Source organism: Taurulus bubalis (genome assembly GCF_910589615.1).
Source record: "Taurulus bubalis genome assembly, chromosome: 4".
Classification (NCBI taxonomy): Eukaryota; Metazoa; Chordata; class Actinopteri; order Perciformes; family Cottidae; genus Taurulus; species Taurulus bubalis.
Window position 1 is genome coordinate 14,430,446 of NC_136592.1, and position 21,739 is coordinate 14,452,184.

A 21,739-nucleotide genomic window follows, 5' to 3' on the forward strand; every position below is an offset into this window, starting at 1 on the left:
ATATTTTCACACTGTAGCCAACCAGAAGTAGTCAAACAAGTACCACTTCATTGTAGAAAATGTAATGTCAAAAGCAATCACATTCTTTAGTCAATAGGGAGGGGAAAAAACAGTGTCAAGTCATACTGTGATATCATTACTTTTTTTGAGAAGAAACTATAATAATCTAACTTTTTTCTTTCTTTTTCTTTCTTTATGTAGCTATCTAATATCATGTATAATCTATTGTTACTTCAGTCCAGATGGTTGTGTTTATAAGAAACAGAAGACAGGAGACAGTTTGAACTAGACTTCGACCCCACAGGATTAAATAAAACAGTGTTTCTGCTAGGGAGAAGTTTATCAGATGAATGCTCTGAATATAAAGTTAGAGAGAATCCAGAACATGTGCTTATGCTCTGCCAAATATAATACAAAATATAATATAAGTATTCTTGGAACAGCGGGAGATGGGATGCAAGTTCACACAGAAAGGAGTTATTATATTATATTTGAAGGAGATAATAATATATCAAAGAATATATATATATATATATATATATATATATATATATATATATATATATATATATATATATATATATATATATATATAAACCCTCCAATAAAGTACAAGAAGAAGAAGAACAGTAACAGTCCAGTCCAATGGGTGGCGCTAATGCGCCTCTACATTGGTTTGTCAACACCCAATAAACACTAAAAGAAGAAGAAGAAGAAGAATTGTGGGATCGCAATGGCTGCTCTCTTGTCTGTAAACATATGCGTTGTGTTTACGAAAGTCGCAGTTTAGCTTATTACCAGTGACAGCTGTAGATCCTCCATTTACTGGAGTACTTACCCGTCCATTAGTTGAGCTCAAATCTTAATCTTGATGTAAAAGTTTCTGCATTTCAGACACAGAAGCACGCGGCATATTCCAGCAGTTTGCCGCCCGGCCTTGTCGGGTCAGGACCTGATAGCTCGCAGGCTTGCTGACGCTAGCAGCTCTTTGTCAGGTAAGCAATAGTTTCACTTAATTTAGTATATCTGTTATTATACAAGGGGATGTGTAATCATCTAACTCACAAATACACCATCGCAATGCAGTTACTGCATCAACATAGTTTGGATTTACAACTCGTTTCCTCTCACTGAAACGGGTCAATATTGACTTAGCGTTAGTTACTGCGTGTCATTTGTGGCGTTAACGTTTAATTGTTAAACAACACGACAGTTGACGCAAAGCAACGGACAGGAGAGCTAACGTGTAGCTAGCATAAGTCTGGCCCTGGTTGTGACTTTAGAGGTAACACATGGGGAAAACAAAGTTACCTGTGTCTTGATGGGTCGTTTCTGAGTAAGTTCATATATTACTAAACGTTGTCCCTTTGAGCTGAAAGTAGATTTTGATAGAACAAGTAGCTGTTTTTATGGAAGGTAAATACACAAGCCTATAACTGTACACCACCATGGTGTCAAGGGTCAGAAACGGACACAAATATCGTTTTAGAGCTGAATTGATAGTTGGACCCATTAACTGTAGTTATCAAGTATTTTATTAATAAACAATAGCTAACTTTTTCTTGTTGCAGCTTCTCCACTGTAAGGATTTGATGCTTGGGCTTTACACTGTTGGTCAGACAATACGAAGAGGTCACCTTTAACATCTTATAGATCATACCATTCATGATGCACTCAAACTATAAGTTAAAAACAACAAATTAGTAACTTTATCTCACAGAGGTTGTCATGAGCAACAGTTTAGTAGCTTCAGACATTAACACAGTTTCCACATATCATTATTTCGCCACAGATAATGGATGACGATGAGTCCATGCATAGGCTGGAAGGGACTGATCCAGCTGCTCAGGTTGGTGGACTGATGGTAAAGAAGTTGAGTGCTGCTGAAGAGCCCCATGTTTTTCGAGCACCCACTCCTCGCACCTCGCTGCTGGGCTTGGATCTGCTGGCAGCCCAGAAAAGGAAGGAGCGTGAGACTAAGGAGCAGGCCGAGGCAGATGACAGCAATAGAAAGAAGTCAAAGGTTTCCTCCTACAAGGACTGGGAGGAAGGTAAAAGTGACTCTGGGTCTGATGAAGAAGACGATGATAAGGACGGGGATGCTCAGAAGGAGAGGTAAGTGCTGGTGCTTCCCACATGATGATAATACTTTATTGAAAGTTACAGATAATGCATAAATATTCAGGCAACACCTATCCCTCATGTCTAATGAGATTATCATTATTTCTAATTTATTTCACATTTAATTCTTTGGATCTTTATACTCCTGTACCTCACTGTTTGGGAAGTTTTAAATCACTTTTTTGTGAGGATTTTAGCCCATTTTTGGGAAAACGACCAGCTCACTAAAACAGTGCAAGTATTAAACCAGGACTTTCGCTGTGAGTCATTGCGAAACCTCAGTGAACATGGACCGTTAACACCCTTTCTTTTAATGTTCATGTATTCCTTGTATTTTATTTGTTGACCTTTGCGCCCAAATATGTATAGTACGACTAATGTGTAATGTTTTATTTACATTTTCTAGCAGGAAGTATCGTGTGACTGGCTCAGAGACACCCTCAAGCCCCGGAGGGGTCAGCGAAGAGTTCAAACGCCGACACCAGCAGAGAGAGAAAGACAGACGTGAGCATGGAGTCTACGCCTCCTCTAAAGAGGACAAGGACAAAGAAAGGAGCAGAGATAAGGGAAGAGATCGAAGGAATGAAAGAGGTGATTCTAATGATCGCTCATGTTACATGTTTGTATTCTAATGTCTTAATGAGTAGACTTTTGGTTGTAGTCCAGAATCATTTATCAAGTCAAAAAAACATTAGCCTGCTCAAATGGAAGGATCTGCCTTTTTTTTCTGTATCGTATTATGGTATATTAAATACATTTAGTTTTTTGATCAGTTTAAGAAAAGTAGGCAATTTTATTTAGGACAGCATATGATTGCAAGTGGTTCATTATTTTCCATTTACTTTGTCTAAAGTGGATGAAAAATGTAGAAAACTAAATTGGTAGATCATTCAATAATGAAAGCAAACGTTAGACCAGTCAGGGTCGTTGAGATTAACTTTCTCTGTCTGTCAGACGAGCGAGAGAGCAGTCGTGGCGGCAGCAGCAGCCGGTCGGAGCGTGGTGAGAGGAGCGATCGCTCACCAAGAGATGGCTTCTCCGATCGCATCAGCAGGGGGACTAAGAGAGAAGAACCCTTGTCGCCACAGCAACGTCCCAGAGGTATTTTTGTTTTATTTATCTGATTTTTATGTCAATGCGTTTCTAATTGCCCTTGTACTACGTATTGGTTGACTAAACTCATTTTGTTTTCAACATAGATTCTTTCACACCCTCGCGCTCCAACTGGGAGGAAGATGACAGTGGTTATTCCAGTTCACGGCATTCCCAGTGGGAATCTCCGTCCCCTGCCCTGCCTCACAGAGAGATGGATCGCTCCGAGCGAAGCCAGCGCTCCGGCCGAGAGAGTGAGAGGAGAGACAGGTAAACAACAGTCAATTATGCTATCTCACGTTTTTATCCTCCTGACCCAAAGCCTTAGTTACATTTTTTATTTGAAGTCGATAGTAGATTGTAAAGTGATTGTTAAATGGCCTTAAAATAATTAAGACTGAAGACAGACAAAAACAAAAATGTCATTAGATTAGATATTCCTTTATTAGTCCTGCAGTGGGGATATTTCAGGATTACAGCAACAAACCGGGTAAAGTGCACACAAGAGACATAGTAAAACATCTAAACAAGTAATATAAATATGTTCCTCAGTAGGCATAACATTTTTAATTTTTTTACTTAATTTTTTTATCTCTTCCATTTATGCAAAATGCTAAAAAATGTTCCTATTGAATGAATGTAGTCCTTTTTTGCAAGCAGACACTTACTTGCATAAAACTAAGAAGACAGAAAGATTGTCCTCACAAATATAAAGACCAAATGTTAGAACTTGGCACGACTAACATTCTCAACACCTTATTTTTCCATCACAATGGGAATGAAAGCTACGGGTTATTTTTCTTTTAAAACATTGATATTTGTATGTGATAATACCACATTTTTCAGCTTCGTAACTACATTATTATGACACCCCTTTCATATACTGTCACTTAGACATGTAAGAGGCTTTTATAAATCCTCACCGTTAGTTCCACTCTTCATATCTGACATGAAATGTTTGGCTGCTGCGAAGCCAATGTCACTTGATCCTTCCATAACGTCTGTGTGCATAGGTCAGTCAGAGGCCGTTACCCTGACGACACACCCCTGCCGACCCCATCATACAAGTACAACGAGTGGGCCAATGACAGAAAGCATTTGGGTTCTACACCTCGTTTATCACAAGGAAAAGGTACTATTTTTTTTTTTTTTCTTCGTTTTGTGCTTCCATGCAGGATTTAAATACTGTATTTCCCATAACATGACTTAATCTGTCTGTTCCTCAGGTAGGAAAGAAGATGGCCAGGGAGGATTTATGTTTGATAATGAGGACGAGAAAGACCAGTGGGAGGAGGACCAGAAGGTGAGTGGCACAGTTCTCTCTCTCTTATGCCTCATAGAAGCTGCAACGGTTTTCTGTGTCCACTTTTTTACATCTCTTATTGTCTCACGGTTTTGCAGCAAGCTGACAGAGATTGGTACATGATGGATGAAGGCTATGATGAGTTCCACAACCCCTTCACTACCACCTCTGAAGAATATGTGAAGAAGAGAGAGCAGATCCTTCAGAAGCAGACTCAAAAAAGGATATCTGCCCATAAGCGACAGATAAATGAGGTGCAACCACAGTGCTTCATCTCGGCCTTATCAGAACTGCGTATCCGCAAGTGCAGACATTTGCTCTCCATGTGAGCCCTATGCTTGTTTGTTGGTCTGTCTTTGTAACAGGCTGTGTGTCTCTTCTCAGGATAATGAGCGGTGGGAGACCAACCGTATGCTGACCAGTGGTGTAGTGCAGAGGTTGGAGGTGGATGAAGACTTTGAGGAGGACAATGCTGCTAAGGTTCATCTGCTGGTTCACAACCTGGTTCCACCCTTTCTGGATGGAAGAATAGTCTTTACTAAGCAGGTAAACAAGGTCTAACAGTTCATGATCGAAGACCTCTACAGGGCTCAACAATAATTATTGCACCCTTGCTTGGGTCAAGTAAAATATCACATCGGTCTAGTAACTCTAGTTGGTAGACTTGGCTAAGGAGTGAGGAGTGTTGCTTCCTTCTCATCTGTGTAGAGAAGCACATGCTCAGGACCAAACAGGCACTCGTGAGAAAATGACATAGCGGGAAGACCAAGTGTATGCACTGAAGCACAAACAAGCGTTTCAATTATCCTGAAAACAAGAGTTTAGTTGGGTGGTCTTAGAGTGCGTGACCAAAACTACAACTATGTATTACACAGTTTGCCGATGCTAATGAAGACAACAATCTGTATAGGGCGAAGTAAAACATGTTGAACCATCTAGTCATTATGTTTACCGTTGACAAATGGTTCTAACAAAATATTTAATTATAACTCCAAACTAAACTTAAAGAGTTTGTATGCGTGTATTTCTTTTCCTGCTGCAGCCAGAGCCTGTCATCCCTGTGAAAGATGCGACCTCTGACATGGCCATCATTGCTCGTAAAGGCAGCCAGCTTGTCCGTAAACATCGTGAGCAGAAAGAACGTAAGAAGGTGGGTTGGATTAAGAACTGAGACTAATGTTATAGTTGTTGATACACAGACGATCTGTTTATAGTTAAAACCAGTGAGGACTTTAAATGAATATGTGTTTGTCATATTCCTATGTGTGGAGAAGTGCTCAACACAAGGCAGATATGATCTTCATCCTCTGATGTTGATAAATGTCAGCGGGGTTTGTTGCTGTGCACCTGTCCGGTTGATAATGCCATCGCTGTCTAACTTCCTCACTTCATTAAATAATGTATTCATAATCACATTACCTGGTCAATTGATGACATTTTAACTGCAAACCACACAACGTCTGTGTGTCTGTGTCTGTCTGTCAGTGTTTGTGTCAACTGACTGCAGCTTAGATCTTCCTATGATATAATTAATTGTTTTCAGGCCCAGCACAAACATTGGGAATTGGCAGGCACCAAGTTGGGAGATATCATGGGCATCAAGAAGACTGAAGCGGAAGACTCCTCTGGGGGCAAACCGGTGGGAGAGGATGGCAAAGTAGACTACAGGTGACCAGACTGTCTCTGCAAAGATCTAGATGACATTTCCCATTTTCTTTTTGATAATTCACCGGCCTAACTACGTGAACTGTCATGTCTGACCTGCCATATTAAGGTTTTGGTGATTCCTCCCTCTCTGCCTAACAGAGCGGAGCAGAAATTTGCAGACCACGTGAAAGAAAAGACTGAGGCCAGCAGTGACTTTGCTAAGAAGAAGAGCCTTCTGCAACAGAGACAGTACCTGCCTATTTTTGCTGTCAGACAGCAACTTCTCAACATCATACGGTATTTGTGCATTGCTGTCCTCAAATGCAGTTTTGTTCCCAATTTTCTCCTAAAACGTGTTTTACATCAAAACTGAGTTATTATTTACCCGAGTTATAACGTTGACCGTTTTAATGTGTTAACTGGCATCTGCAGGGACAACAGCATTGTGATTGTTGTTGGGGAGACGGGCAGTGGGAAGACCACACAGCTGACTCAGTACCTGCATGAGGACGGCTACACCAGCTATGGCATGGTGGGTTGTACTCAGCCCCGAAGAGTGGCAGCCATGAGTGTGGCCAAGAGAGTCAGCGAGGAGATCGGCACTAACCTTGGAGAGGAGGTAAGACAGCTGCTCAAGAAACAATAACGACATTTGGTATTATGTGTGCACTTTTATCTGTGATCTCTGGAAAAAAAGGATTGTAAGATATTGACACCAGAAAGTGTATCAAAAAGAAAGAAAAGAATACAATTTCCAAACAAAAAAGGAGATAAAAAGAACAAGGAATAATAATAATGACAATAACAAGTACTTGCACTTCTGTCATACACTGTATCATAAGTCAATGACATAGTAATGGACTCTGGGCTTAAGATCTTAAAAAAAAAGAAATAAGGATCGATATATTGCCGTAATGTATGAATGGATAAATCATAGAGCAATTTAGATTCAGAACGTTTTTTACTTGACACTTTTTTCCTGTTAAGATGATTGACAATGATTACATCCAAGAACTTAACTTGGGAAATGTATCAAAGGCAAAGATGATCTGACAGTTTTCTTTTTATGCTTGGCGATCATTATAGCACTCATTTTTAACATTTAGGGAGAATGTATTGCTTTTGAACCAGATATCCATCCTATCTAGAACTTTGTTCATAGGAGTTATCAACCTATATTCATCTTATTCTCTAAATTATGTTATGAAAACATTTTATTCTCTAATTTCCCTCCCACATTTTTTGTTTGGAACCTCTTGCCTTTTTTTTTTTTCAACATCAAATGAGTAGTGAATATGGTGAAACTATGGACTTGTTTGAATCATGTCTGATCGCTCAAGTAATTTAGTCGAGACACAAAGTGCTACTGTGTCCTTGTTTCTCTGCTAAATGAAGGTGAATGGTCCGTAAACTACAGTAATTACTGTATTGTGGGTCTGAATGCTCTCTTGCACTGTCTCAATAGCAAGTCATGTGCTGTGTAATAATGCCATCTAGTGGTCAATAGGAAAATGTATTTTACTGCTTGGGGTTTGAACTGAGGAACAGCATTAAAGGGAACAACTGGAGCTGCCTAAAAAAATTTATGAGATCAGCAAAAAATTGCTGTATTGCAGCAAACGTAAAGATGAGTTGCGTCTTTTATTTTTTTGGGGTAATCCGTACACATGTCATATAATAATTTCTGTATGTTTTCATTTGTTGCCTGCAGGTGGGCTACGCAATCCGTTTTGAGGACTGCACATCCGAGAAAACCTTAATAAAGTACATGACAGATGGTATCCTGCTCAGGGAGTCATTGAGGGAGTCCGACCTGGATCACTACAGTGCTGTTATCATGGATGAGGCTCATGAACGCTCCCTGAATACTGACGTGCTGTTCGGCCTGCTACGTGAGGTCAGTACAACTACCCAACACCCCATTAACAATAGATTTATTTTCAAGATATACACACAGCTGTGTGCATATCTTAATAAATTACAGAGTGAGGTCATTGTTTCCTTGACTGATTTCAGTGTAAACACACTCAACTTAAATATTCCACTCAATTGTCCTCTGTTTCCCATCAGGTTGTAGCTCGACGTACTGATTTGAAACTCATAGTTACCTCTGCAACTATGGACTCCGACAAGTTTGCTGCATTTTTTGGCAACGTGCCCATTTTCCACATTCCAGGAAGAACATTTCCCGTAGACATCTTATTTAGCAAGGTATGTTTTAGTTTCTATTCTATTGACACTTTCACTTAATCCTAAATACATGAAATAATTGTCTATACATATTTTTGACCACTTCAGATCATTATTTTGCTGTATTTTACGAATTACTGCTCATTTGTAATTTTTCAATTACTTCTTCATAAGACTCTGGCATATATTTTTTTCAAAGCAGTCATATGAGATTTTAGTGAAATCTATAAAATGCATTTATAAAAAAGTCTGAAAGACACAAGGCCAGTAAAAGTATGCATCACATTCAGTTGTATTTTGTAATACAATGTGTTAATTGACAATAACTAACTTGTGGCATATACAAATATACATTATTATATTTTGGTTGTTGTAAGATCACTTCAGTGGTTTGTATTGGACTGATTTGTTGTGGTTTGTGTGGTGTAGACTCCTCAGGAGGACTATGTGGAGGCAGCAGTGAAGCAGGCCCTGCAGATCCACCTCAGTGGACTGATAGGCGACATCCTCATCTTCATGCCTGGGCAGGAGGATATTGAGGTGAGGAGCATGGCTGCTATTTTCACTCAAATGGTTGTTGCATACAGCTTTGGCATAAAGGACTGTGATCTAAATTGCATGTATTAATGTACTGTATAAGTAAAGTAGTAGTTTTTCCCCTCAAAAAGACAGGAATTAGATTCTGTCTGTAGTTTTCTGTCTTTTATATATATTGTACATGTCCTGTATTTTTTGCAGTTGACAAAGGAACAGGAGGTTCTTCTCATTTTGTGTTCCCAAATTGAAGTCCATTATATCTTTGTCGTTGCAGGTGACGTCGGATCAGATCGTGGAGCGGCTGGAGGACTTGGACAATGCTCCTGCTCTGGCCGTGCTGCCAATCTACTCCCAGCTGCCTTCTGACCTCCAGGCCAAGATCTTCCAGAAGGTTTGTATCTGTACACTTTGAGTCTTTGTTATAAACATAAGTGAGAAAACAAAGCTGATTGCCTTTAATTTATCCTCTGCTAGGCTCCAGATGGTGTGAGGAAATGCATTGTCGCCACAAACATCGCTGAGACCTCCCTCACTGTGGATGGAATCATGTTTGTTGTGGATGCAGGATACTGCAAACTTAAGGTAGGAATGTGTATATACTGTGTTTATATATTCAAGCTGTAGTTCTAGAAATGTATTTTCCCTATACCCAGGTTTAAACCAATCTGACATGGTTTTATATTACTCACTTCTATTGTTCTGTCAACAGGTTTTCAATCCTCGCATTGGAATGGATGCTCTACAGGTTTATCCCATCAGCCAGGCTAATGCCAACCAACGTTCTGGCAGAGCCGGACGTACAGGACCTGGACAGTGTTACAGGTAATGCCCCATGTCTTCTCTCTGCATGCGTTTGGGTTCATAAATACATGCACACAGACACAATCAATGTTGACCTGGATCCGATGCATGTTCAAACTGCCATATTCAGATTCCTGCAATGCTGCTCCTAAAGTTAGCTTTTAACTGACAATAGGGTCTCCTGATTCTATAAAAAGGAGCTTATTTTAATTTTTTCATTCTTTTTACAGTCTCTGAAGGCAGAAACGTACATATAAACTGAACTATCTTAGTTCACATTAAAAAAGAAACTACCTGAATATGATATTTATTTTCCTTTCATGTTTTCTTTTTTGCATACCGGTTAGTGTGTTTTTCCTTCAGTTGTTTGATATCAGTGCCGTCTTCAGATGATTTGTTCAGGGCTCTGGATGTGTGACGTGACCATGCTTTCAAGACAGTCAGAGGTGGGAAGAGGCCCAAAACTCTAATCTCCAAAGGATTTCATGCAGTTTAACTCTGTTTATGGTGGGGAAATGTGCCACAAAAGACCACGTCAGAGGTTTCACTTGACCTCTCCCCTCCTTTGCCATATTCACTTAAGTAAAGATTGAGTGACAGCGACACGCACAGGGCATTACATTATGCATTGCTAATGAGCCAGCCTGCCTATAAAACTCCACATATTTCTGGATTAATCCTGCCCACCTGCTCTGACACACAAGCTCACACAAATCTATGAAGAATCAGTTTTGGAGGAGCTTTACACTTAGTACAGTGTGTGTGTGTGTGTGTGTGTGTGTGCGCGGGTGGATGTGTGTGTGTGCGCGGGTGGATGTGTGTGTGTGCGCGGGTGGATGTGTGTATGTGTTAGAGAGCCAATAGAGTGAGTCACGCTGGTTTGCTCTGCTTGCGTGGAGAATTCCTCACTCAAAGACCCTTTTAGCTGTGACTGCAGGCACTCGCTCACCAGCTGAAACCCTCCATATACATTCAAATCATTCTGTAATTATAAGCGCCTACCTCAGCTGTAATTGTTGCGTGAGCTTTAAGTCAGGTCCTTTACTTTAACTCAGACTCTGGATATTCCCCTTTAATAAATTGTAGCTTCCTAAATTTTCCTCTGGTGCTTACTGCTTATTTGGAATCCCACAGACATGTCTCCACACATTGGAGAATGTAACAATTTAATCCCCCATAATTTCATTCCTTGTGCCAAAAATAATACATTTCCCATTCATGTCTCTGTCCACGTCTGTGTTCGTGCCCTCCTCTCTGTTCAGGCTCTACACTCAGAGTGCCTATAAGAATGAGATGTTGACTACCACCATACCAGAGATCCAGAGGACCAACCTGGCCAACGTGGTCCTGCTGTTGAAGTCTCTGGGTGTTCAGGATTTGCTCCTCTTCCACTTCATGGATCCACCGCCTGAAGACAACATGCTCAACTCCATGTACCAGCTGTGGATCTTGGGAGCCCTAGACAACACAGGTGTGAAGGGAACAGGGGTTGGAATAACCAAAAGCATCATAATATAATGTTGATAATATCTGTATTATGTATTTATGACACTTTTTTTTTAATAGACTTTTAATATGCCGAGTATGATAACATGCTTTAATTTATTATCTTTGTGGAAGTGTACATTTAAATTAGGGCTGCAACGGTTATAGTGCAAATTTATAGTGATCTCAGTTTCATTCATACATGAAAACATATGGAAAAAATTATTAAATGTGCACTGGCAAAACACTTGTGGTTGAAGCCGTCCTCAAGTGGATGGATAATGCCCGGTCACTTAATTCCCCCTTAGTGGACCCGTGGTGAGGGAAAACAAAACGTTAATAAAATTAAGTAAATAGCGAAGCTTTTCCGTTTTATGCATGTAATAAATATGCAAATGTAACAAGATGGTATTCTCCACGAGAAATAAAGAAAAATCATCCACTTTTTTTTTTTTTTTACTGTATTTTCTAATCTAATGATTGCTGTAAAATATCAGCAAATTGTGAACATTTTCCAAATATGTTCTGTTTACTTCCAAATATTCACATTTGAGAAATTGGACCCTCAAAAGTTTAACATTTTCATCCGCTTATCCGGGGTCGGGTCGCGGTGACGGCAGAGTTCATGACCAAAGGTGAGGGTTGGAACGTAGACCGACCAGTAAATGGTCCTCTTCACCAAGACGGACCGGTGCAGCGCCTGTTTTACTGCTGCAGCCGCACCGCTCCACCTTACCCTCACTCGTCAACAAGACCACGAGATACTTGAACTCCTTCGCTTGGGGTAGGCATTTTGTCCCCACCTGGAGGGAGCAATCTACCGGTTTCCGGCAGAGCACCATGGCCTCAGATTTGGAGGTGCTAACGCTCATCCCTGCCGCTTCACACTCGCCTGCAAAACGCTAATTGGAACATACTTAATTAAACAAATCATGTATTAATAACATAATTAGGATACTTGCATTATGTTATATCAGTTTTCTTTTCCCTGTAGGCCAATTTGTTTAATCTTAAACCAGTCTTGTATATAGAAGGGCCAAAGAACATACATCCTCCTCCTGTTGAGATGATGCTGTGACAGAGGATATTTGGTATTTCGGGGTTGTATTCCCCCTCAGCATTGCTTTGAGCTCCTGCATAGTGAAGATGGCACCACGAACACAGGCAGTGATGATGCAGACACTGCAAACAAGCCTTGAGGAGGTAGTTGTGAAGTTTAGCCGCTGGAGTAATTGCCTAGTAACTGATCCTGTGTTTGATTTGACTGGTCGGGTCTCATTTCTGTCTCATCCTTAGCCAGATTCCAGGGGATTTAGGGATTTGGGGATGAGGAGGGACTTTTGATGATTCCCTGTATGGTGTGTTAACAGCAGATTATCTCTGATTAAGGCTTACCTGCCCCAAACTGGCTGCTCTGCTTCTCTGCTTTTCCTCCTCATAAGCTTCTAAGACTCTGTCGTCTAATCATTTAAATCAGAACTGGCAAAGTTTTTGATCTCACTCTTCTTTATTTCTTTCTCAACTGTCAGCAGTTCATCCTCTCACGGTGATCGACAAATAAGTGTCACATTATGCTGGCTTCGCCCTCATGCCAGCAGGCTTTTGATGGAAAAGGAGCTTATCACTCGCCTTATGCTTGTTCCTCCGTAATTCTTCACATTGCATGCACTTTTATAATCTTCACGACTAACCTCGTAATTGTGTTCTATTTCTTCCTCTCAGGTGCTTTGACACCAACGGGGCGCCTGATGGTGGAGTTTCCCCTCGACCCCGCCCTCTCCAAGATGCTGATTGTGTCCTGCGACATGGCCTGCAGTGCTGACATCCTCATCATCGTCTCCATGCTGTCTGTGCCAGCCATCTTCTACAGACCTAAGGTACATCTAATTTGACACAGTTGCTGTATAATTGAAACACTTACTGTTAAGTACAGGGACCACTAATAGGCAGACTTTTTTTAGCCTTAAAGGCACTCGCTGAGCAGTCCAGGAAACACACCGACCAATTGAATGCGTTGTAAATCATTTCACGTGATGCTACTCGTCCAATCAAATATGTGTATTCTCGAGCGAGATATACCCATACGGGGAACAGACGGGCGGGAGACCCAACAGTCCGAGAAGTACGCGAGTCAGAAGTTATATCACACGGCGTCCTCCAAAAAAAGAAAAGTGGACAGCGAGACCAGAGCCTTTATGGACAGACTCTTATATGTTAATTCTTCCCACTGAATGTCTCATATGTTCAGTAACCGTGGCAAATATAAAAAGCGGCAATGTGAAGCGGCATTACTATTATGAGCAAACGTATCGACACACATCTGAAATGACGGCAAAGAAAAATAAATCTAAGAACCCAATATGATCAGAACATTAATACATTCATTCACTGCCCAACAATTTTAACAGAGAGGATAATAGAGCTGAGACAAATGGTTTCTAAAACCACAGATATAGTCCATGCACACAAATGCATTTTTTATTAAGATGAGAAGAACAGTGACATCACTTCAAACCTGAATTAAGTGAATTTAAAGCTGCAGGACAATTTTATTGAATATTGTTTTCTAAAAATAAGATATTTTAAGAGTTGCATTTAAAAATAAATTAAAAAAAAGAAGCTTTCTGGGATTTATATAAATGCAGCCCTGATGTTACTTAAATGAGAAAAGAACGTTTATTGATTATTAGAGTTTTGTTTTGTAATTTGAAATCTGACGATAAATATTGTAAAGTTTTATTCTTTCTTTATTTGATTTGACAGTCAGTTGTTGGTTACATATACTTCAATATATATATGGCCCTAAATCATAGTTAGACCTTTGTCTGGGACATTTACAATGAGTTGTAGCCCCTTCATGCTACATTATACATTATACATACTGTTAATGTATTTTGTTTTGTCTGTAATTCACGTTTTGATATGCCTGACTGCCTGTATGTGTATCATAGTTACCATTTAGACGAACAGTTGATCCATGTTGTGTTCACAGTTTTCAGCCGCATGGTCAAAAGATCGTTGGGTTTAACAATATACACTTTTAAATGCATGAAATGATATGTTGTTGTAAAAAATATATAAAATCTCAGGGATACATGTAAAACGTTTTTTATGTGTTTCTTCAGGGCCGTGAGGAGGAGAGTGACCAGGTGAGGGAGAAGTTTGCAGTCCCAGAGAGCGACCACCTTACCTACCTGAACGTCTACATGCAGTGGAAGAACAACAATTACTCCAGCATCTGGTGCAACGATCACTTCATCCACACCAAGGCCATGCGCAAGGTCAGACTCCCACTGCCTCACCTATTCTCTATCAACACCCTCTGGCCCTGGATGGAAACTTCTCATTCAGTTTTCAATTTTATTCCACCACATCAAACTTAAATTGTGCATTATTTTAATTTGTTGTTTGAATATGTATAGCACATGATTCAGGTCCTTTAAAGCCTATTTACTATCCTGCTGAATTATTTTAAATGTAGTGGTTACTCTAATAGAAATCTTCCCTGAAAACAATAGATTGCAAGCCAACAGATTGGACGTGTTTGCTATGTGGTTCCACTTTCAATACATATTATTTTTGTGCAGGTGCGTGAGGTGCGCTCCCAGTTAAAGGACATCATGGTGCAGCAGAGGATGAACCTGATTTCCTGCGGGTCAGACTGGGACGTCATCAGAAAGTGCATCTGCGCTGCATACTTCCACCAGGCTGCCAAGCTCAAGGTACTTCCTGCACTTTCCTCAGTTAATGTTACGCCTTGTGGCAACTGGTTGTGGCAGATTTATAGCAGCATAATTACAGAGTGGTGAAATGTCCCTTCTGGCCTCCCATTAATACAGTGCTAAAATCTGAAAGGGAATTTGAAATCATGACTGTAGAGCCTATAATCAAGGTTCTCTGTCTGACTTATGACTATCCAGCTAACCCACGCAATTGTAGCTGCGTTGGATTTACTTCAAATGTATTTTCTTGCTGTCTAAGCCAGCTGGAGAAGCAAATTAGCTTATATGACCTATTTTGCTCTGACCGTACAATGCTCCCATATATACAGGCACGAACACACACTTAACCTGCAGCACACTACACACGGGGTCCCATTTTCCTATCTAGTTGCACATTTAATTTGTTATTTATGCCTGTGTTTGCTCCCAGGGCATTGGTGAATATGTGAACGTGAGGACAGGCATGCCATGTCACCTCCATCCTACCAGCTCCCTGTTCGGTATGGGCTACACCCCCGACTACATCATCTACCACGAGCTCGTCATGACCACCAAGGTAAAAAGTCTGTCGGCTGCAGAACCCAGCAAGCATTAAAACAATTTATTGTATAGCTGTTGTCCATGTTTAACTTGCACTTTTGTGTTGTAGGAGTACATGCAGTGTGTGACCTCAGTGGATGGCGAGTGGCTCGCAGAACTTGGACCAATGTTTTACAGCATCAAACATGCAGGAAAAAGCAGACAGGTAAGGCAAGCCGAGGCTTGCTTAATGCACTTGAGGTTCATTCACAACAAAAAGTATGTAACAGAAATTAACTCCTATGTCTTTGTACTTTTGGTCTGGAAGTGAATTCATAATTTGGACTTTGTTACTTTATCACTAAGACCAGTGGTTCCCAACTGTTATGGCTTGTAATCGCTCAGAATGAAGAAATGGCTACTTGTGACCTCTTGTCACTGGTTGCAGATGTCTGCTGGCTGATGCGTGTTCAATTTTGTATACCTGTCTCATCTGTTTGTGTTGCTTTTCCAGGAGAACCGTCGCCGGGCCAAGGAGGAGCTCACCAACATGGAGGAGGAGATGTCCATGGCTGAGGAGCAGCTGCGATCACGTCGAGAAGAGCAGGATAAGAAGAGTACCACTGGCATTGTTAAGTAAGTCGGCGACCATCTCTCCTCCTTTTGCCTCCTCATCACACATGGGTCCTCATCTAACAATAGTTCCCCGTGGCCCTCATTTTCCATACACATTCAAGATAGAAACATTTAATTTACCTACCTCGCTGCCAATCTTCACCCCTCCCTCGCCTCTTCTCCCACTCTCTCTCTCTTCATGATGAGCTTTTCTCACCTCTGGTCCCTGCAGACGAGACAAAAAGAAATAATATTGACTCCTGGCTGACCCCCATTACTGCAGCAATTTAAATTGTGCCATAGCAGAGCAGAGAAAGGAGGGGAATGTTCAATTTCAAATTAGACCCCAAAAATTAATTTCACACCATCTCGTATGCTTTACAGAGAGAACTAAGGTTATAAAGACACATTTAAAAAATAACTTTTATTATTAATTAATCAGCTGGTTTATCTGTCTGAGTGACTGACCATGGCTGTTACAGATCTGTTGAATGTAATCACACTGGAGGTATAGGATTAAGAATTAGATTTAGACAGAGGAAGCTGGATGTGTGATAATGAATGTCGTCTGCTCTCCTGGGCTCTTGGCTGCCTTTGTCCTCCGGCAGGTCCTCACAAGTGTCTCCTCTATGAGTTCAGTGTAACCAAGATGAAATATTTTATCGGGTACGCCTTCATGTGCCGGCTTTGTATCACCTGTCTCCCTGTTTACCATCACAGATCAGTGGTGTGAATTAGTCAAATACCCAGTTGGTTGTTTTGTGTTTAAAAATGGTTAAGTGAGAGTGTTTCTGGACACACATCAGTGGTAAGCTAGAAGTGCTTGTTTATTTCCTTATGGAGCACCTAAAGGACAATACAACAAGTTTCAGCTTCCTAAGTACAATCATGTGTACTTAGAGCTGGGTATCAAACTCAATACTTGTTTTGGTACCGTCTGAAACGTGTATGTAGGGCCGAACGTCAAAAGCTCTCAAGTGGATGAGGAGAGTTGTAAAGATTTTTTACTTTGTCATACATTACTGTAATTTGAATATATTTGTGTGACAGAAGAAAACAAGACGTTTTAAAAGGTAACTTCTGTATTTTTCTACATGAGTTCTTTTTGTTTTGTTTCTAACAGTTAAGAGGGACAACCATTTCTGAAATTGGTCCAATGTTCCGACAGCAGCCCCTCACAGGCTGCATTCTAATCACATTGAGACAATTTGACACCGTCAATTCACGTCCCCTAAAAGTGCTTGTTTTTGCCACTGACTGGTTCCGATTTTTACTAGACGTGTCTGACAACATTATGGAAAGAGACTCACTAAAGGAGAAGTCTCGATCTGATCTTTTTATTATTATTTTAGTACAGAAAGCGTAGCTTAGTGTTATCTTAAAGATTTTCAATGTCACAGCTGAATATTTAGATAATTTTGTCCATGTGGATGAGGTCTTTGATTTGGATGGCAGCCCGTTTTTATTTGAGCCAGTGCATACGGATAAGGAGCTGACATGTTGCTGTGGGTTTTATTATGAGGCTCACACAGGAAGAATAAGGTAAAGAGTGGGACTTCTTCCTACCTGGTGTTCAGATGTCACAGCGAGACGTCTCCTTAAACGGGACTTAGACACAATAACAAACTGATCGGATCAAGGGAAAGGTAAGGAATAACGTTTAATGTCTCCGTAGATTCCTTTCCTTAAAGTTGACAAATAACAACAATTATAACAATCTGAGCCAGTCGGTGGACAAAAACAAGCACCTTTAGTGAACGTAACATTACATCCGCAGTTGCACTTGCAGCTTGTGCCGCAGCTGCTGGTTACAGCGTACTTCCTCATTACTGGATCAATTTAAATTGTTGTCCCCAATGGTTACTTAAACACCAGCGTAGGGAAATAGGGTCCATGTTTAAAAATACTGAAGTTACCATTCATGCCGTCACTTTAGGAAAGTGTGATTCGTTGATTAAGTGAGAACAAGTATTGCAGCCTTACTGTCAAGTACTGCAATTGGCATTGAAGGCGTGGTCAAATTTGTAGTATTCTTTACCTGTTCTCTGTTTAGAATTGAGATGTTTGACTGGAAAATGTTTTCTAGAATGACATGTTTTATTCCTCAAAATAGGATATATAAATGAATTAGTGAAACCAACAGCAATTCCCAGGCCGAAGTGTTCTTCACATTTGTGCAGACCAATCACCAGACCTTGTTGAGGTACAGATTGTTGAGGTACAGATTGATTTGCTGTTTAGAGAGTTTGAGATTTTCTTGTTCTACAGAAATTAATGAATACTAGTGGATACCTAGATTTGTGGGACGACAACAACATTCTGAAACACTGCAGCATGATTTGCTGTTTTGTTTAATGTAAAATACACAGAATTTATAGGGGATGATCTAAAACGAGCTAAACCAATGGTATAGTCCATTTAACACCCTGCAGAAGAACATCTGTGTTTACATTCAGTCAACAGTCCACATGTGTGCATTGTCCACCTACTTGTATACAATATACTGTCTGCATTTGTGTGCATTGCTGATAGGAAGCTACAGGCAGCTTGTGTATGGAGGGAAACGCAAAACATTTTTTACCTGAAGACAGAGAATGGGACACAGTGACAGAAGGGGGTTATGGCCTGATGGTTGTAATTGCTGCAGGTGTGTGTGAGAGGAAGAGAGCGAGATGAAGGAAGTGTTGGCAGTGTCAGGGTGTCGTACTGCTGTAATTAAAGATGATAGATTGTGCCGTCAGAGGCGTCAGCACTCCACGTCCCAACACTCTTCACAGAGACACCAGCTCGCCTTTCCAATCTCCTGCAGGCCTGCTCCTTTCATGTTCACATTCAGGCCAGTCTTCCTTCACCTTCAGCCTTTTCCAACCAAAACTGCTTGCCTAATGTAAGGGACGTTTAGACTAGACTGAACAGAGCAATAAAGAATGAGGCTTAACAGACTTTTCTCTGATTCAGGGCTCCGAAAATCTGCACACCAGGAAGAAAAGAAGAGGCCCCCATGACGCCCAGACGCACCCCTGCCCGCTTTGGACTTTAGACCCCCCCCCCCCCCCCCCTCGTGGAGGTTAAAGCCCATCAACCTACCATGTTGGTGCCCCTAGACTCATCATCCTGACCTGGACCACGCCAGCACAAGCAAACAGTGTAAATCCAACTGCCATTTGTCCCTCCCAGCATGGCCAGAATCAACTGCAGTTCATGTACAGACCACTAGAGTGAGAACTTGTATAAGGCACAAGACTCAAAGATGAGCCAGGTCCATCAAAAATGCCTCCCTCCAGCTTACCTCCATCAGCCGATAGCCGTTTCCATGATGCATTTTAAGGGATAAAGGATTTTTTTGTTAGTTGTATATTTAGTATTTATATGTTGTCATTACTGAAAAGTGTTTTTACAGATGTCTCTATAAAGTAATGTTTTTACCTGGGCTAGAAACATTATTTGTTTTCTATGTTCTGTTGCATTTCTTCAATCCTGAGTGTATTATCAGAGGAGAACTGGTAAATGTGAAATAGTGATCTAATTTCAATGTTACCCGTCTTTGTGTCCATGCATTTACTAGTTCTTGTTCTGTTGTGGCTTGAACAGCGTTTGTGCTGCCATGAAGTGCTCCTCTACAGACTGAAGCACTGTTCAAACTGTACTTGTGGCACGAGTGCCTTCAGACTCTAGAGTTGTATTGTAATGACCCCCAATACACACAACACACTCATGCAGGCTTAGGCACTTGACCATTTTCTATTTTCTGTTAACCTTGTTCCACCAATGTAATGTACCACAGCTTTGCTTCATACAAAACATTATCACGCTGGATTAAATATATCGACTGTTTTATTTTCATGGTCCTTGTTTTAAAAAATAGCACACTGTTTTCTTTTAGTTTTCTGCCAAGCAAATCTTTGCAAATGTGTCTTTTTAAATGGTTAAATCTGTTTGTTGATGTAACTTCTGCCCTCTCAGATGATCACAATATTGTGCAGCTAGATAGACTGGTCTGTCTGTAACAAAACAGTTTAGTGATGGCTACAGTGGGTCCGTTTGGTCTTTTTTAACATGGATCTGAGACGGCAGAAGGACTGCAAATGGATTTTTTTTCTTTCTCTCCCAACATCTTTTGTAAATTAAACAAATAAATGTTAGGTTTTTTTTTTTATCCAAGGTGATTTCATTTGATATTGTAATGACTAATGTCACATTGTGTCTGCACTGCAAGTGCTTAACATAAGTATGTAATTTAGATGCACATTTTTAAGTAAGTTTTACAGTGGTTTGCATCATAGCTCAATAAGGGACAATTATGCGTATTAGTTGAGGCTATAATTTCTCTGTTGGCTTCGGTCTCCCTATAAAACAAGACTGAAGTTCTCGGCTGTGCACACAGTGTCTACATTTCAATCATTTTGTACAGAAAGGGATTTATACGGGACTGCAAATGAAACAAAACTTCAGGGCTTCAACAAACAATCATTTTCATTATGCTTTTATCTGCGTTTGTCCGGGATTAATAGTTATTTCCATAACATTTCAGAAACTAGTGCAATGTCCATTGTAATTTGTTAGAGCCCAAAGGGATGTCTTTAAATTAGGGATGCAACTAATGACTATTTGTAGTATTGATTCATCTTGTCAATCAGTAACATCTTAAACTGGCTTGTTTTGTGAGACAAACACCAAAGCTTCACGCTCAAAAGATTAAACAACAAAACGTGTGACATTCTTGCCTAAACGATGACTGAAATGATTATCAAAATAGTGGCAGATGAATTGGTGTTAATTCACTAATTTAGCTGTACTTCAAATTGCTTTTTTTATTTAACCTAATACCTGACGATAACAATAGTAATAGTTTGACAGAAAAGTAATCAGCAACAGCACTTGCACATCAGGATCAACGATGAAGACATTGAACACTTGGTTGGGAAACACAAACTGAACTTATTCTTACATCTACCTTGAGGTCAGTGAAGTCCTAGGCCTTCGTAGCCCAAAATATAAATACACATATGGAGCAACTTCAACGCTTGCAAATCTGTAAGCTACATAACTGGAATGGTCTTAATGAAATTCCCAGAATGGGTGTTTTCATTGTCAGCTCCCATTTGCAAGCTGAGGCGAGTGGAACTGATCAGAGAGAAACAAAAAGCCTGGGTCTGTCCCTCCCTCACTCAGACACTCGCACCCACAGATGTCACACATCTACATGAGTGATCCCTGGGCTTTGAAACCCCTCAGCTGTAAAGACGTTGATGTGCTTTAGATGAAGAGCCAGGCTATATGTGGGTGGATCTCGTGTTTGGCTTTATTGAAGCTGTATGTAAATCTCCAGGTCATAAGACTGTTGAACAGAAGCTCGGATGGTGTTCCAGTGCCTTCATCACGGTTAGGTTGACATTTCTTGATGCCTCTTAGCTGAAACCGCTCTTACTAGCTGGCATTTGGAGGGAAAAGACAAAAAAGAAGCTGGTCTGCCTATGATTTCTTCAAATGTAGTGTGCAACAACTCAGTGTTTTTCTCCTTTCTTGTTGGTCAATGAAAGTCCGTCTCACTGTAACCCTCATGCAAATAAGCATGATTATGAGCGTTCCCTCGACTCCCTCAATTCTCTAAGTCATCTTGATTGAGTGTGGCAGGCGGAGGAGGGAATGGATATAATGGACTCCGGCAACTTTAATGAGACAAATCTCAGCTATGGGCTGACATTTT

General features: G+C 40.5%; 1 protein-coding gene across 1 annotated transcript; it reads left to right on the forward strand.

Annotated features, from left to right (window-relative positions):
• The first annotated feature begins 909 nt into the window (after window positions 1-909).
• Window positions 910-19,866, forward strand: dhx38 (DEAH (Asp-Glu-Ala-His) box polypeptide 38). Its single transcript, XM_079217339.1, has 27 exons — window positions 910-995; window positions 1,793-2,115; window positions 2,528-2,712; window positions 3,076-3,222; window positions 3,321-3,483; window positions 4,227-4,345; window positions 4,440-4,516; window positions 4,615-4,770; window positions 4,901-5,062; window positions 5,559-5,666; window positions 6,060-6,184; window positions 6,323-6,460; window positions 6,596-6,782; window positions 7,875-8,060; window positions 8,234-8,374; window positions 8,783-8,893; window positions 9,165-9,281; window positions 9,365-9,472; window positions 9,600-9,712; window positions 10,954-11,162; window positions 12,899-13,053; window positions 14,302-14,457; window positions 14,764-14,898; window positions 15,329-15,454; window positions 15,548-15,643; window positions 15,932-16,053; window positions 18,991-19,866. The coding sequence occupies exons 2-27, from the start codon at window positions 1,796-1,798 to the stop codon at window positions 19,070-19,072; spliced, it is 3,744 nt and encodes a 1,247-aa protein (XP_079073465.1). The 5' UTR covers window positions 910-995; window positions 1,793-1,795; the 3' UTR covers window positions 19,073-19,866.
• Window positions 19,867-21,739: the final 1,873 nt, after the last annotated feature.